Source organism: Pinus tabuliformis, chromosome X (genome assembly GCF_031772625.1).
Source record: "Pinus tabuliformis cultivar Carrire ecotype Pingquan chromosome X, CPIR1, whole genome shotgun sequence".
Taxonomy (NCBI): Eukaryota; Viridiplantae; Streptophyta; class Pinopsida; order Pinales; family Pinaceae; genus Pinus; species Pinus tabuliformis.
Window position 1 is genome coordinate 27121912 of NC_142308.1, and position 18021 is coordinate 27139932.

At 37.3% G+C, this 18021-nt stretch overlaps 1 protein-coding gene across 3 annotated transcripts in view; it reads left to right on the forward strand.

Moving 5' to 3' along the window:
- The window catches only part of LOC149138152 (DNA repair protein UVH3-like), a 188455-nt gene that overhangs the window by 31522 nt on the left and 138912 nt on the right, over positions 1 to 18021 (forward strand). For all 3 annotated transcript variants that reach the window (XM_089446584.1, XM_089446581.1, XM_089446583.1), the window contains 3 exons: positions 6774 to 6851; positions 6991 to 7044; positions 11793 to 11977. In XM_089446584.1, the coding sequence (XP_089302710.1) occupies positions 6774 to 6851; positions 6991 to 7044; positions 11793 to 11977 (317 nt within the window). The remainder of the gene's footprint in view (positions 1 to 6773; positions 6852 to 6990; positions 7045 to 11792; positions 11978 to 18021) is intronic.

Genomic DNA, 18021 nt, shown 5'->3' on the forward strand with positions numbered 1-18021 from the left:
AGTGGGGTGAATTAAAAAATAGAAAGTGAGATTTAAATGAGCATTTAATCTCAACCATTGATCTAAATCTATTTCAGCCATTGGATTTAGAGATCACCCAAAAGTCACTTGGAGTTATATTAAAGGAGGAAAAGGAGGAAAAGGTCATTCATTCTTTCATGAGCAGATTGGGAGAAGGAGAGCAAGAGAGCAAGAGAGATTTCTGAGCAGGAAGGAGAAGGAGACAGCAGCTTGGCACACATTCCAAGGCAGCAGTTGAGCAGATTTGTACAGCTGATTCAGCACATAGTGAAAGGCAGATTTTGCACAAAAATCGAGGAGCAGTTTGCTGATTTTTTCTGCACACAAAACGGAGGTCGTACAACATTTATTGCTGTCCTGTTTGCTGTAATTTCCAGATTGCTGTGAGGCACGGGAAAGGAGATAAGTTGTAAATATGCTTGCTGATTTTTTGCTGAATAATTCTCACTGTAAAAAGACAATTTTCAGAAATAAAGAAGAGCTCTCAAACTGGTTTTCCCCAAGAGTTGTAGGGGGTTTTTCCAGGGTCAAGTTGACCAAAAATATCAGTGTTTTAATGTGTTTTAATGGCTGATTTTTAATTCTGCAATTTCCAGCATTCTGAAAAATTTCCAGAATTTGTGTTTTCAGCAATATTTATTTTTTCAGTCTGTTAAATGTATGGTTATGGGAATGGGCATTTAACTACATGGGAGAAATAAGGAGAAACTGAAAACCGGGGTGGGAAAACAGAAATTTTTACAGCATACCACTCTTTCTGACTCGAAATCAGTGTCTCATACCACTCTTTCTGACCCGAAGTCAGTTCCAATTGATCCCAGATCAATATCGGTCATCTTAGCATAGGGAGTATGGTAGTACACGATGCGTCCATCGGTAGTACTATGGTCCCTAACCTCATTTTCCTTCTCATTGGCTAGATGAGAGGTACTTCCCATGAGTCTTAGACTGCATGGGTAGGATGTCTCAGTAGAAGAAGGATGAACCACTCATCCTACCTACATGTCGCCAAGGGTTATCACAGTGGAAGGCTGAACCACTCACCCTGTACACAACAAACCACTAGGGGAAGGTTGAACCACTCATCCTATGGTTTCTCATCGCTCCAAGAAGTACCCCAAGCCCCCCGGAGCTCCCAGAGCTCAATATCCATCTCATAGAGGACCCTCATAAGAGGGTCTCTCCACGACTCCAAGTTGTTCTCGGAAGGCCAAGAACCTGACCTTCCCCAGGGGCTTTGTCAGAATATCGACGACCTGTTCATCAGTCCCAATGTGATGGAGCCTTATTGCTCCTCGTTGTACCGTATCCCGAATAAAGTGGTACCTGATACCTATATGCTTGGAGCAATCATGAAACATGTGATTCTCTGATAATCAAATCCCACTCTGGTTGTCGCAGAGGATCACGGTGGTATCCATCACATGTCCAAACAATTCATTGAAGAGCTTCCTCAACCAGATAGCTTCACAGGCGGCCATGCTAGTAGTTATGTATTCGGCCTCGGCGGTGCTTAAGGCAATCGATTTCTGCTTCCTACTCATCCAGGATATCGAAGCAGAACCCAAAGAAAACAACATCCAGAAGTTCTCTTGCAATCCACCACACTGCCAGCCCAATCAACATCAGAATAACCATGCAACCTCACATCTCCGGCAGTGTATCTCAGTCCTTGAGTGATTGTGCCCCAAAGATATCTCAGAAGATTCTTGGCACCAATCCAATGTGTATGATGAGGCTCAACCATATGTTGGCTCAATGTGTTAACTGCAAAACATATGTTTGGACGGGAGTTCACCAAGAACATCACTGCTCCTATGAGTTGACAATACTCAAAAGCATTTCCCAATTCATGTCCAACACCACTACCGCATAACTTCTTAAAGTTATGTTTCATCGTGGTAGTCACAGGCTTGCAGTCCACCATCCCAAATCTTTCCAATATCTTCACAACATATTTTACTTGAGAGAGGAAAATTCACCTGGCTTTTGCTAGACCTCCAACCCTAGGAAATAGTGCATTGGTCCTAGGTCCTTCATCTCAAATTCAGAAGCCAACTCCCTCTTACATTTGTGAATGAGAGGGTCTGCACCTATCAGAAAGAGGTCGTCCACATAAAGTACCAGAATGAGAGGTTTATCATTCTCAACCTTAAAGTAAGGGTTTGGATCGGCTTCACTTCTAGTGAATTCCAGCTTCATCAGATAGCTATCGATTCTCTCATACCAAGCCCGGGGTGCTTGCTTCAATCCATAGAGAGCTTTCTTCAACCTGCATACATGAGATTCCCGATCATGCACCTCAAATCCCTCGGGTTGTTCCACGTAGACTTCCTCTTTGATTGAACCATGCAAGAAAGCGGTCTTGACATCCATCTGATGTAGGTTCCATCCTTGCAAGGCAGCAAGGGCTATGATCGAGCGGATGGGGGTGTACCTGGAAACAGGGGCAAATATCTCATCATAATATACACCTTCCTTTTGAGAGAAGCCTCGAGCAACAATGCGAGCCTTGAACTTTTCTACGCTTCCATCAGCTCCATGCTTGATTTTATAGAGCCACTTAGGGGTGACAACTGATTTGTCCTGGGATCTAGGGACCACATCCCAAACATCATTCTTCATAATTGACTTGTATTCTTCATTCATAACATCCTTACATACTTGTTGGTTCACTACTTCTTCGAATGATGAAGGCTCATGGCGATCAAATATCCTTGATTCCTGTTTGACTTCTTGCTTTCATGGAAAGTCCGCCTTGGTGCAATGTGCCTCTCAGCATCTTCGAGAGTCTCCCTAAGCCATGATGGTCTCCTTTTGGAGGAGGAGGGCTCATGAGGAGGAGGATCAATAGGATCCATAGGTTCATCAACATCGGGCATCGTTTTGTCCTCTTTTCCACCCTAATTTCCGGTGTCAGTTTCTTTGTCCTTCCTTAGGATAGGAAGGTTGTTGATCTTCCTGAGGGCCATATCTTCGTCGAAGGTGACATCATGACTTATCTCAATAGTGAACATTTGTTCGGGAGTCTTGGAGTCCAATGCTTGATGAGGGCATTGATTTTGAACATACACGACGGTATTTGCAGCTTCAGCCCATAGGAACTTCGGAAGGCCTTGATCATGAAGCATGGCACGAGCTGCTTCTACAATATAGTGATTCTTCCTTTCAGCCACACCATTCTGCTCAGGAGTGTATGGCGTTGCAGTCTCTCTCTTAATGCCAACTTCTCTGCAATAATCATGGAATTCATTGGATTCGTACTCGGTCCCATTATCAGTCCTCAATATCTTGATTTTCTTCTCGAATTGGTTTTCAACCAAGGCTTTGAAGTGTCAGAACCAGGAGAGCGAGGTCCCTATCCAAACAGAGAGAGATATGAATTCATAGGAGTTGGAACTGTGATGTGCGAAGGACTGTTCCTGAGCTAAATATACAGTGCAGTCCATAATCAAACTGTGCTTTCTGAAGTCAACAGACTGTACCATCCCAAGTCAACAGACTGCCCCATCTGAGCTATGCGAAGTTAATATACTGACCCATGCGAAGGTCAGAAGAGTTATGTCACCAGAGAGAGAGAGAGATCATTTATATATACCATCAGATAGACCATATGAGGATCTCTGTTGTGCTATCTTGCCTTCAAGCTAGTGATCAAACCTCTCTCAAAACAGGGCGGGGAATTCGATAAGAATGCTCTACGTTCTTTTCTATATAAATATGTAAACTGAGAAGTGAATGTGGATCTCTGTTATATAACAAAATTAATGTTGACAAGAATACTGCAACTGCAACAAGGTCAATGTATACTGGGTCACTGATCTGCTATGGCAAAGTCAACACCAAGTCACTGACCAATAGTTGTCGATTATAGAAATACTGGCCCATACTAAATGTGTAACAGGAATACTATCATATCAGGGTTCTACTTCTTATGCTTCTTATCAAGTGTAACAGGAATACTATCATAGACAGACCTCAATAGCAACCCACTTCTTGGAGACCGTGACACACTCTTAATACTAAATTTTCTTCCAACTCTTTAATATTTGAGTTTCTTTTCTTCAATCTTGGATGTTGGGAGAGACACACATACAGAGGTTGATGACCTATAAGAGAGTAGTGTTTCCTGTTCCGTAGGAAGTGTTGATGCTGGGTCTTTGGAGGCTGGATGCTGTACTAACATCCTTTTTGTCCCCGATTTATTGAAGAAGGGCCACCCTTTTGGGCTTGTGCCTTTTTATACAAGTGGCATGAATGCCCCTAAATTGATTAATTAATTGTTAAAGAGGGCATTTTGACCTTCCTTAGGCTATAATAGGGATTTTAGTCTAGAAAATTAATATTTTATTGTTAGGGATGTTGAACACCTCCTATATATAGAGAGAGAGGTGCACTTACTCTCATTTTCTCATGTTGGATTTGTGGAAGAAACCCTTAAGGAGGCCTGAAATTTCTGTGATTTTTCTCTCTTAAACTTGGTTATGGATGGATAAGTTGGGTTACTTCTCTTTTCCGGAATTGTGATGTGATGTGGTCTCAGGGATATTTATGATGGACCTTGGATGATGCATGGTGAAGTAAGTTAGTTTATTTTCTTTATCTTAGTATTATGTTCCATGGGATAAATGTTCATGTGCTAGCAGCTAAGTTAGTTTATTTGGTATTTGCTTCAGTCTCCCTTGCTGAGCTAAACCCTTCTTCCAAGTATTTGAGGTATAGAGATAGCTTTTTCTTTCCGTTAATCATCTGTAAATTTTGAGACCTAGATCTCAAACTTTAGGTTAAGTTAGTTTATTTTCCGTAGCTTATTTGGATCTAGTTATCACTCCAAGGAAGCCCTAGAATTCTTTAATTCTTTGACTTCACATGCTCTGCCCATTTTGAAATTCATATTGCTTTGCAAGGATTACCCTTGTAGGCCTTTTGCTCTTGTAATCCTTACCAATTAATTTATAGTAACGATCTCCAAAATTTAGCCTTGAGCATTTTGGAATTGAGGATATCAAAGTTATAATGACTTTACTAGGACTAAGAAATGGCATAATAATGAAATTGGAGAGTGAACTTGGCTGTGGTTTAACTAAATTCATCAATAATTCAGAATATGAAGAAAATAGTTAAAACATGAAATATTCAGAAGTTCACATGTTAAAATAACTGGATTTTCCACTCTATATACGTATATTAGTTTAACTTGACAAAATTTCGTGCAAGTACTAATTTTTTCATAGTTGTAAAGTGTATGTTTGAAAGTAGGTTCGAGTTCACCTCACTGTTTATTTTAAAATGCTATGATGCTAGAGAAGCATACTAATGTTAGTATCGTTGTACTTGCAGTTTGAAAGGGTTCTGTCAGTTGGTGGTCATGTTTTATATTAAGCATCTCTTAATTAAAGATTTTAGTCTAGAAAATTAATATTTTATTGTGAGGGATGTTGAACACCTCCTATATATAGATAGAGAGAGAGAGGTGCACTTACTCTCATTTTTCTCATCTTGGATTTGTGGAAGAAACCCTTAAGGAGGCCTGAAATTTCTGTGATTTTTCTCTCTTAAACTTGGTTATGGATGGATAAGTTGAGTTACTTCTCTTTTCCGGAATTGTGATGTGATGTGGTCTCAAGGATATTTATGATGGATCTTGGATGATGCATGGTGAAGTAAGTTAGTTTATTTTCTTTATCTTAGTATTAAGTTCCATGGGATAAATGTTCATGTGCTAGCAGCTAAGTTAGTTTATTTGGTATTTCCTTCGGTCTCCCTTGTTGAGCTAAACCCTTCTTCCAAGTATTTGAGGTATAGAGATAGCTTTTTCTTTCCGTTAATCATCTGTAAATTTTGAGACCTAGATCTCAAACTTTAGGTTAAGTTAGTTTATATTCCGTAGCTTATTTGGATCTAGTTATCACTCCAAGGAAGCCCTAGAATTCTTTAATTCTTTGACTTCATATGCTCTGCTCATTTTGAAATTCATCTTGCTTTGCAAGGATTACCCTTGTAGGCCTTTGCTCTTGTAATCCTTACCAATTAATTTATAGTAACGATCTCCAAAATTTAGTCTTGAGCATTTTGGAATTGAGGATATCAAAGTTAGCATGGCTTTACTAGGACTCAGAAATGGCATAATAACGAAATTGGAGAGTGAACTTGGCAGCGGTTTAACTAAATTCATCAATAATTCAGAATATGAAGAAAATAGTTAAAACATGAAATATTCAGAAGTTCACATGTTAAAATAACTGGATTTTCCACTCTATATACATATATTAGTTTAACTTGACAAAATTTCGTGCAAGCACTATTTTTTTCATAGTTGTAAAGTGTATGTTTGAAAGTAGGTTCAAGTTCACCTCACTGTTCATTTCAAAATGCTATGATGCTAGAGAAGCATACTAATGTTAGTATCGTTGTACTTGCAGTTTGAAGGGTTCTGTCAGTTGGTGGTCATGTTTTATATTAAGCATCTCTTAATTAAGAATGTGCATACATTGGGATGTTTTATTTTGTTGACCCTTTTTTGTTAATGTTATGCTGTTATGTTTACTCTTATCTTTCCGTTTTTTGGAGAAGATCTCCAGTTTCTTTCAAATTGGTTCTCCCTAGGAGAGTTTTGTTTGAAATCATTTGGGCACCAATTTCTGACATTTTACGCATAAAGTGGGTGGAAGATACAGGAGATGCTCAAGAATAGTTACATTTTTTTTTGAAAGCTTTTGACAGTGCTAATATCTTCCAAATGAATTTTGCAGCCAGTCATGCAAGGGAAAGTAGATCCATCTGTCTTGGCAGTTCTGCCCCCGTCCATGCAACTCGATCTTCTTGTTCAGGTTTGAGATACTTGTATCATGATAAAATATATTATTTTATTGCACCTTTTAATTTGGGGAATATCTGAAGGCTCTTATCTATGGTTCATAAAATATGTATATTAACTTCCATAGGACATGCCTTTGTTTCTTCCTGCAGATGAGAGAACAACTGATGGCTGATAACAGGCAAAAGTTTCAGAAAGTTAAGAAGGTGAATGATAGGCCTTTGCAAAGCTAGGTTTTTATCTGGTAATTAGTACTTCAATTTAGTTAACTGTATTTATGTCAATATTCATAATTTTATGTGTTGATAACATTGAATTTTCCTAAGCATATTTGTTGCTAGACTTCAGAATGTTTGTAAGTACATATCTTGGTTCCAGAGGTAGAGGTCAGGCCCAGTTCTATTTTTCAGAGATTTTGACTTTGACATGGAGGACAGCATGTTTTATTCTTCTACACGAGATTTCATTTCAGATGGCAATTCTAAATTTTATCAGATGTTCCATACATATATGTTGCATGCAACAATTGGAGCATTTATAGGGGGGAGATTGTTTCAAAAGGGTACTTTCCAATTTTGAGATATTTTGGTAATTTTCTATTAGTAGGAAATTATTGTTTTTAGCCACTGGTTACAATGTTTTTTACTATTTATCCGTGACCTTTAAATTGGAGTATTATTTTTGTTATTAAGGAAATACTCACTACCAAGTACTTAAGAGGATCTCAACATATATAAGAAATCCTAGAGATAACAATAAAATAACAATATTAAGTATATAGACACAGTTTCAATCCTTATCTCACACAAAATTAAACTGTTTCTTGCAATATATTTATGTATATATGTATACAGGAAAACCAAGTTTGTTTTTATTTTTATATACTAAAGTATTCTTATATGATGACCCTGTATGCACATGCACATACACCTGTAACTCCCCCATGAGCCTATCCAAAATTGCCTTATGTGTGTAATGTTCCCGACTAATTAATTTCCCAAGGGAGGACGAAGTGGCCTATCCAACCCCAGGTTATGGTCAATGATAAAGGGGGAAATCCATTATCCAATGCTTTTGGAGCAACATTAGGTAAATTGGGTAGCTGGGGAAAAACTTGTTAAGGAAGCCACAATTGGGGCTAAGTGGAGGGAAACTTGTAACCCCTCAAGTTAAAATAATGAGAAGAGACCCCAAAGAGAGTCTATAAATAAGAGAGAGGAGAATCTTTATTTTCATCATGTTGATTGGATATTTCTGTTTTGTGAGCTGAGGCTCTGAGGGTTTTAAGACCCCTATTTCCTTGATTGGTTTCGTTGGTGATGATCCCACCATAGCCAATCCCCTCTCTCTTTCTCTCATCTGTCCCACATAATTCCCTGAGGCACTTCTCAATTGCTTTCTGGTTAGCAAGGGAGAATTTTGTGGGATTTTGGCTTGAAAGGACATCCTTTATTTTCTGTGACATAAACTAAGGTAGAGAAGGTCTTCTGTGGATCAAGGGTTTTTATGGCGGGTACTCCTGTGGCTTGTTAAGATAATCTATGGCAACATTACAGTGTCAACCATAGAGGAGCAAGGGTTTACTCTCATTCCCAGCTAGTGGATACACCAAGAATTCCTGTACTGCGGATCAATAAGGATAAACACCTGTGATAACAATCTTGTTCCAAATCAACAACACACGGATTTGAAAGCGGAATTGGCAGTTGATCCCCCTTTGTGTCAGCAAGGGCTACAAACTGTACTTGCATAAGAATTTAGGGAGGCTGCAACTTACCCCTCTGAGCTTGTGTTGAAGGACGAATTGCTCCTGAGGCAGCAAGGGACGAGATAGGGCAAGGCTGCTTGGAAGCCAGAGTGGGGAGCAACAATTTTCACAAGCTTCTAAGTTGGGAGCAAATTTGGGAGTGATTTTTATATAATATATATATATATATATATATATATATATATTTTGATGCATATATGTTAACAAAAGCATGTAGAATGATGAATTAGTTATAAAAAGCATAAAAACATGGATTAATCAGTAAACCATATAACATCAATCATCTAGTAGTTATATTTTTCATCAACCACAGGTCCACAAGTTAGAACATCTCGATTCTCATCGATTTTTAAAGTTTCAAAATTCAATATATAATATTTGTCATCACTAAAGTTGTAACTATTTCCAAACTATAACAACGAATATCAAACATGAAATGAAACATTTCTACTTTCATAAAGCATCATATTCATAATTCATGAATCATTACCAATGAATTGTAATTGCCAACATCAAACTTCAAACTTAAATTGTCATATATTGTTGACAAAAAATACCATACTAAATATGAAAGAGTCAATAGTCATAAAAAGTACTAGAGACTAGAAAATACAAGTAAATCAAAATTTCTTCTTGCGATGATAAATTTCTAATTTCTTTTCTCATGGTCTAGGAGCAATGGGAGTCTCCTCTCGCATAGTTGGACAACCACGACTAGAACCATAAGGCACATGACGTTTACGTGAGTTTGCAGATGGAGGTGGTGGCAAAAATGGTGCAACTTGAGCACTGCTAGTAGATGATGGGGGTGCCATGGATGTTGATGCTGCTTCATCCTCATTGTTCAAAAGTTTTGCTTCCAATTGTTCTAAATGTATGGCTCCATCCTCCATATTTTCCTCCTCTGGGTTGTTGTCCCAAGTGATATATGCTATATCAAATCGAGACTGCTCACGATAATGTGTCAACAAGCTCAAGTTGTAGTGCACATAAACCAAGCTTTCTGCCCGGTTTTCATCGAGGCAGTTTCTTTTCACATTGTGGATGAAACTATAGGTGCTCCAACACCTCTTTATAGAAGAAGTATTAACCACCTGTGAAACACTTTAACTGCCAATCTTTCCAAAATTCCCCCGGGATCCATTCTTTCTCTATCATCAATTGCATGCAAAGAACCAAACGCTCCAGTTTGATTGAAGTATTTCCTTAATTCTCCACGTAATCTGGCATGCACCAACTTGTCTAATGCTACCATATACCCATTTTGTACCTCTGGATCTATATGGGGTTTTCTCCTAACCCCACCCCTAGGGCCAACCAAGATGGTGAATAGTATTTTGGCGTAAGGACATATGCCAAGGCATGAAGTGGAACATTAAGATTATCCCTCTTTTTGACCACATGTCTGTGAATATGATCATACAAGTTGGGATCTTTTGGCTGAACAATATCTTTGATTTGCCCAAGCATGCTATCCATTTGCTCATACACCTCCCCAGTCATCGACACGTCTGTATTTGGGAAACGAATCATGTTATAAATGGGCTTGGTGAACTGCAAAACATTCTTCATACTTAATAACAATCAAAATGTTATAAATGGGCTTGGTGAACTGCAAAATTAATAACAATCAAAATTTTGTTAGATATTGTAGCACAATTTGGATGGCAGGTACACTAGATGGATGTTGAAAGTGCATGTAAGTTGATGAAGAACTTGTATTGACCATAACAAGCCTCTGGAGCATGGTATGAAAATATTAATATGTATCTTAAATCAATAAATTTCAAAAGAGGTGATTGTGACCTTAACTTATATGTCAAAGAAAAAGGTGAAGAAATGATACTTATGGTTGTATATGTTGATGACTGGATAATTACAGGCAACAATAATGATTTGATATGGGAAGAAAAAGATGGTCTTTCTAAATCATTTGATATGATTGGCTTGGGATTGTTACATTATTGCTTGGGTATTGAAATTTGGCAACAACCACACTAGTTTTTTATTTCATAGACAAATTATGCTTCAGAATTAGAAAAACCCAGAATGCAAGATTGTAATCCAAGCAAAACACTAATGGAGGTAAATTTAAAACTTTTGAAAGATGATAAATCTGAAGTAGTAAATGAATTACTCTGTTGTTAACTTGTTGGAGGATTAATTTATCTTACTACAACCAGACCACACATAACTTTTGCACTTGGAATGTTATCAATATTTTAAATTGTAACATGAAAAAGACATTGGAATGTAGCAAAATGAGTACTTAGATACATCAAAAATACTTTACAGTTCGGTGTTATATTGGAAAAGAATGATAACTTCACGTTGAAAGGTTTTTCAGAAGCAGATTGGGCAGGTGATACAAATGACAAGAAATCTACAACATGCTATTTTTTTTCCTTGGTAGCAGAGTAATTTCACAGGCAAGTAAAAAGCAACCTTTAGTAGCTCTTTCAACAACAGAAACTGAATACAAAGCAGCCGTTGGAGCAATTTGTGCAACAATATGGTTATGAAGGATTTTATTTTTTAAGTGATTTGAAGCTTGCACAAATGCAACCTACAATTTTACACAATGACAAGCAAAGTGCCATCAAGATGACGAATAATCTAATTTATCATTGAAAACAAAACATGTTGAAATTCAACGTCATTATATTATAGAACAAGTGCAGAACAAACTAATTGAGCGGATTTATTACTGGTCCCAAGATCAAGTAGCAGACATCTTCACCAAGTCCCTCAGTAAGGAGAAGCTTGAAATTTTTTATGAAATGTTAGGGGTTATGAAAACTGAAATCATAATTAAGAGGTGGTGTTAGATATTGTAACCATGAATTTCATAATATAATGATATAATAAAGTTGTAAATAATTATTAGTAAATCATTTATGTTACATATGTCGTTAGATGAATTATTAGGTGACGTTTTCCTAACAAGAGTAGCAGAATATCCTAGGTATGATAATATAGTTGATTGTGCATGGAAGACAACTATGTCATTTGTTGGAGTATGTGTTACACTTAATTTTGCTATTTAGATTTGCTCAGGGATTTTTAATTTTGAACAAAATATATTCTTAGTGCTTCAACAATTCATGCTTCAATAATTGGGATGTAGCTTGAAGGGACAAACAACTAAAACTGATGTTATATGTGATTCTATTTGAAAAACTGCAGGCCCCGGCATCATTTTCTCAGTTACAGATAGAAGCATATCTCAAAACTGTAGCTTTTCGTCGTGAGATTGAAGAAGTTCAGAAATCTGCAGCTGGGAAGGGTATTGGTGGCATGCAAACATCACGGATTGCCTCTGAATCTGGCCGGGAGTTCGTGTTTTCTTCAACATTTTCCGGTGATAAACAGTGAGTACTGAGTAGATTCTGAGAGAAATTCATTTTAAAGTAATACAATTGGGAAGTTTTTTCTTTATATTGTTTTCTTCTCTTGTTATGATGTTGTGGTTTGCAGGATTTGCAGTAGATAATATTACAAAATGAAACTGTTTTTCTTGATTGGAAAATGGCTAGCCTTATTCTAAAGCATCATTAATTAATAAATGATGATTGCAAGATTGTCTATAATACTCTAATGGAATTTAGATTACAATGGAGTCTGATGTCTATTCGAAAAATCATATTGGTTACAAGTCAATCTTATGTAATATTTAATGTTTACTTGCATCCAAAATGCTGTTTATATGTATCTATTTTGGGATGAATTACTTGAAGTGGGTGTAATATTTGTCTGTTCTCTGAATATGCCTGTTAGAATCTTTGTTTTCTTATAACCCCCCCATTAAATACATACATTAAGTTGCACGAAACGGGGAAACGGGTACGAGTTTCCGAAACGGGCATGGGTACGAAATGTGATACCCCCCGCAGCCCCCCCCCCCACCTCCCCCCGCCATCCCACCTCCCCGCCCCCCCCAATTTTGGAAACAAGGAAACACGATATATATATATTAGAATTTGGGACATTTAAGAAATGTTATGTGCAATCATAAAGCATACATGATACATTTTAATTTATTACATTTAAAGTTTAAACATTATGATTAAATTTACATCACATTTACTCATGAATGATCACATAATGAAAATAGCAATATCGGAATATCCAAAATCAACTTTTATTATATATCCAAATATCAAAATCAGCCTTTATTATATATATGAGGCTGCAAGTGCAATAAAGACTATGATGAGGCTGCAAGAACTATAAAGACAAAAGACCACTGCTCTCTTCCTCTTTTCTCCTTCGCTAAAATCGTCCGTCTCCAAGAGAAACAACTTGTTCAATTGTGTGATGAGGGAATGAGGCGAGAGTCTTTTTATAAATTGAGAGAGGCATCTAGAAGCATTCACAAGATATTTTATTTGCCAAATAAAAAATTAGAACTGAAAAAAAAGAGAAAAATCGCAATATGAAGTGGAAACTCCGTCATACGGCTTGGAAACTCGTTTTTGGCCGTACTGGCCACGTTTCCCCAGGTCAGAAACTCGTTTCCAGGCCGTATGGTACGCGTTTCCGTGTTTCCGTTTCGTTTCCTGGCTGAAACGGACCTGGGGGCAACATTTCCTGCAACATGGAACATACATAATCTGGCTACTAGTGATGACGAAGAATGGATTTAGTTGATTTGTTTTTGCATAATAATATATTGCAAGGTACTAACTTTTGCTTCTGAATAGAGATGGCAATGAACAGGAATGCAGGAAAAGATTTATGCAGAGTGGGAGTTGGATGATGATAATGTTTAGTCATTGTAAACATGAAAGAAATTTGCCAGTGATCCCTTCTGAACTTCGGATAGTGAAGATTCGGAGAGAAAATAAATAAATACTAGATTTGCAAGTTTGTTTATGTGAAGAAGAGGGTAATTAATTGATTGACAGATCAGATATGTACTATTCAATGTTATCTGATTTGTGAGATTAATTGGTTCATGCCTGTCTCTTTGGCTGTAATACCATTGGTGTCTTTAATAATATAGTGGATTTTTCTTATTCAAGATGTGGTGAGAAATGAAATGATATGAAGTTATATAAATGCCTAGGAATGACCAAAATAGGTCAACAGGTTTAGGAATATCAGCAGTTGATAACAGCAAAATAGAGTGCTTAAACCATTTGACAGATAAATGGAGGATTGAAGGTCCACGGTTTTGATGTTTTCTGAAGATCAGTTAGGAAATTTTGGTCATAACCAAGTGTTGATTTCTCAAGTGCAATATATTTACAAGTACATGTTTCTAAAAATTCTGATAATTACTTCTAATGATATAGTTCTTTTAACAATTCCAATTTATCATAATTCTGGTCAAACATCTATGACACATGGTAGATCAACAACATCAACAGGTTGCCATAATTCTGGTCAGTACCTTTGACACATGGTGCATCCTTACCATAATTGTGGTCGGTACTCCTGACACATGGCACATCATTAGCATGAACTAGTCACCATAATTCTGGTCTATTTGACACATTGTATACAGACTAGTCCTGGTTCACCATCATTCTGGTCCGTACCTGACACATGGTGAATCCCCAAAGGCTACACTCTACCAGAGTAATTTTGGGTTTGTAATGTTCCAAATTGAAATTTACAGCGAATAACAGAGACATGTACAAGGAACCAACAACAATAAGAAAATTCCAAACATGCACATCAAATTACTCAAGGAATTGAGCCCAACAACTGAGCCATTCTATTGTTACAAAAATCTGAGTATATAATTGGCAAGAAATGATAGAACCTGGGCCTACTATGCAAGCTAGGAAACGCTAGGTGAGATATCAGTAATGCAATTGTTGGAAATGCCTCCCACAAAATCTGTGTATTGCCCAAAATTTCTACTAACTACCGCTGGGAAGAAACTGAAATTCTGACCTCAGTAATGCCCAGATTGATATGAAATTGCAGCCATGGACTCCTCTCCTATAACCCAAAAATACCTAGAAAAGGTATGACCTAAGTCCAAGCCAAAATCGAACCCACAATGTGATGCAAATTGCCCAACTAACTAACAATACACCCGACTATAAGAATGTATCATTCTGGCCCAAATAGTGCCCAAAAATTCTATAAAATTAGTTATAGGCTCCTCACACCCAAACCAACAAAACCCAGAAATCGTTTGGGCTAATTCTGGTTGACTCGGAAAGTCCAAAATAGAGTAAATTTCCAGCTACACAGTTTTGCGCCCAACTAGAGAGAAACTGCTGAGAAATGATAAAAATCTCTTGCAAATGGCTAAGAAATTGTGCACAAATATCCTCCGGCAAATAGCTATCACTCCCAATTAAAAACTCCTGGCAAATACCAACACCAAACACTAACAAAAAACTTTGTTCTCCAACCCTTGCGCAGGCTCTATAAGAGAAAATTCGGCCCAACCAAAAGATACAGGAACAACTCTGAAAAATGGTGCCAAACTCCTCTAAGTAGTAGAAAATCAACTGCAATACCCAAAACATGTAATAGAAAGATGCTGCTCCAAATAACCTCCGGGGTTTGTCTTCTGCGCCTAGAAATAACGAATTTCTGAGTGAATATTATGCAATAAACTCCAATGGAAGTCCTAAAATAGACTTCCTCAAAGCCTCACTACAGGGACACTCGAAGTTTCTCCGAAATGAGGAAGAGTTTCACTTGAAACTCTTGAGCTAAACAACTCTACTTCTCTTGCGCTGAACAAACTCCAAGAGAGAGTTTGATCTTTAGGAAATAATGATCAAAAGATGCAAAAGTGGAGCCTCAATATGCTATTTATAGGTGTTGGTCCTTTTTTCCTTGTTGGTCCCCTCTCTCCTCAAGTTCAAACTCCCCTTTTTTTCTCTTTCCTTCTAGTGCAAATTTTTCAAGAGGTCGAATTTTCCTCGCTAAGAGGGAGTCTTAGTTTTTGTAGCATCGGAAATTCCTTTTAGAAGTGTCTGAATTAGATTATTAACCGTTTTTTAAATATTTCCTTAGTCTAAACTTAGGGAATATGGTTAATTAATTAGTATTAATTGAGATAAGGTGAGAATCCTCTAGAAACTCACATGGATCGATCCATAAATTATCCTAGCTATCGATTATGTTTTAATCTTAGCCGTTGGTGCCCCAACAATGGATTATAAGAGGAGGTCGATGTGGCGATGGAGAATACACCAGTGCAAATACTTAGTGGCCCAGGCAATTCGCTTTTCTTAGTAGCAGCAACTCAACAGAGAAGATAGAGCTAGAGGTTGAGTAGCAGGTGGAAGAGGAGGGCAACAACATTTTGGGAGGAAGGTTTCCAATCCACAAAAGAGGAAAAGGAAGGAAGGCCGAAATTCTCAGAGGGCCAGTGTAACCTCTGTGCAAAAGGTGACATAGGGAGATCAACGTAGAGGCTAGGGAGGCAATTTTGGAGGCAGAAAATAGCTGTGGGGTGATAGAAAATTCTCACGATAATTTTGCCAATATTTTCTTCAGATTAGACTGCCAATTGGGCATCTAGATTATTGTACTTAGAATTGCTGCTGGAGAATAATAATAAAACCCTCATCTACTGCACCCGTTTTCCCACATTGGGTTTTTCGGGGGACAATTTTCCAAAAATAAATGTGTCAAAATTCTTGTGTATGTACTAGAATTTCTCAATTTTCAATTTTTTATTTTCCACAGTATTTTTATGGTGAAAACTGGAGTTGTGATTTTATTCGTTGTTTGTCGTAGCAAATAAACTGCTTAATTAAATTTTCAGTTAGAATAATAATTTCTAGTTGTTGCAATAGATTAAAATTTCACTCTCAAGGACACACCAACGCAGTTCTAGACCAAATTTTATCAATTTTGGATGGCTACAATGTATTTCGTGTGATGCCCTAGGAAGCCTACTAGGGTTAGGGCTTAGAAAGGAGAAAAGGAGGTGAGAAGGATCTTCTTTTTGGTGATCACCTAGGACTAGACCAATGCGTAGTCTATTGGGAGAATGGACTCGAGGATGGGATTGATTTTAGGGTTTTTGCTCTATCAAGGAGCCGAATTGCAGCTTTTCATGCCCTAGTGAAGCGCAACTACCAAGCTACAACAGGGATTTATACTTTGATATGTCAAAATAATGGAGTTTCAAGGTTGAATCCTCAATGATAACCCCTAGGAACATTCACTTTTCATGCCCAATGGATAACACATGCAATAGATCAAGCCTACTTGGAGATTCAAGATTTTTTGCATAAGTTTAGAGCACAAGCAACATCATGATGTAGTATTTCATATATTAAACATAAAATGAAACTTTCGCGTAAGAGAGAAACTTTGTTAATTTTAGGTATGTTCTATGCTTAGAGCAATTTATTTCAATTTTCACAGTTAGCTCAATATATTTTCTAGATTAGCAATCACATCAGCATTAAAGTAGACCGCAAATAGAACATAAACATAAGTCGCAGAAGATAAGCCAAGACAAGAGGACACAAGATGTGGCGCTAGCCAGGGACAAACCCCAATCTGGGGAAACCCTTGATCAATTATTCTTATATGTTCTTCAATAGTTCAGCAGAGAGAGATCAGTTGAAGACATGTTGCTTCAACTGATTCTCCAAGGTGACTCCTTCACCTATCGTTGTGCTACATTTTGTCATCATGCTGCACCTCACTGCGTTGCACCATGCTGCACCCATCATCACTATGCTGCATCTCATCACACTTCATTAATCATGACTGTACCCATCACTGTATTACATTATGTGCCATTGCTGGACCATGTTGCCATACTGACCTATGTGTTGGCTGCATCTTGCTTGCTTGTTGTCCTTAGCATGCTTGCTGTTGCATGCTAGCCCAATGTTGCACAAAGCAGGGACAAAACGGGGACGTTTTTTGGAAGCGGGGACGCGGAAGTGTCATTTTCCAAAAATCTAGGAAGCGAAGCGTCTACGGAAGCGTCTGCTATATATATATATTTATATTTTTTTGCATTTATACTCAAAACAAACATCCCAAATACCAAATTAATTGTAGAAGACATGAAAACATGCATATTTTTGCATAAATCAAGATAGATATGGCATCCATGATTCCATTGTAGTTACTAGTATGTACATCAATGATTAATTATTCGAACATCAACCATTTATATTTTAGCAATTACAAACATACATCAAATTTTTAAGCATATTATAAAACATAAAACATTTAAGCATATTATAAAACATAAAACATAGAGCATATTATGATTTATCTAACAAGTGAGCAACTGTCAACATTTGTCATGTCCAAATTCAAATAATAATGTTTACAAAATATGTCACTTGGTCATCGCCAAGACAAAAAAGGTTCAAATTCACAAGCCTACAAGTCTAATGATTAATCTATGACAAAAATAGTAAATTGTGAATATATCTACTAATCTCTCCTCCTTCCACCACGAAGA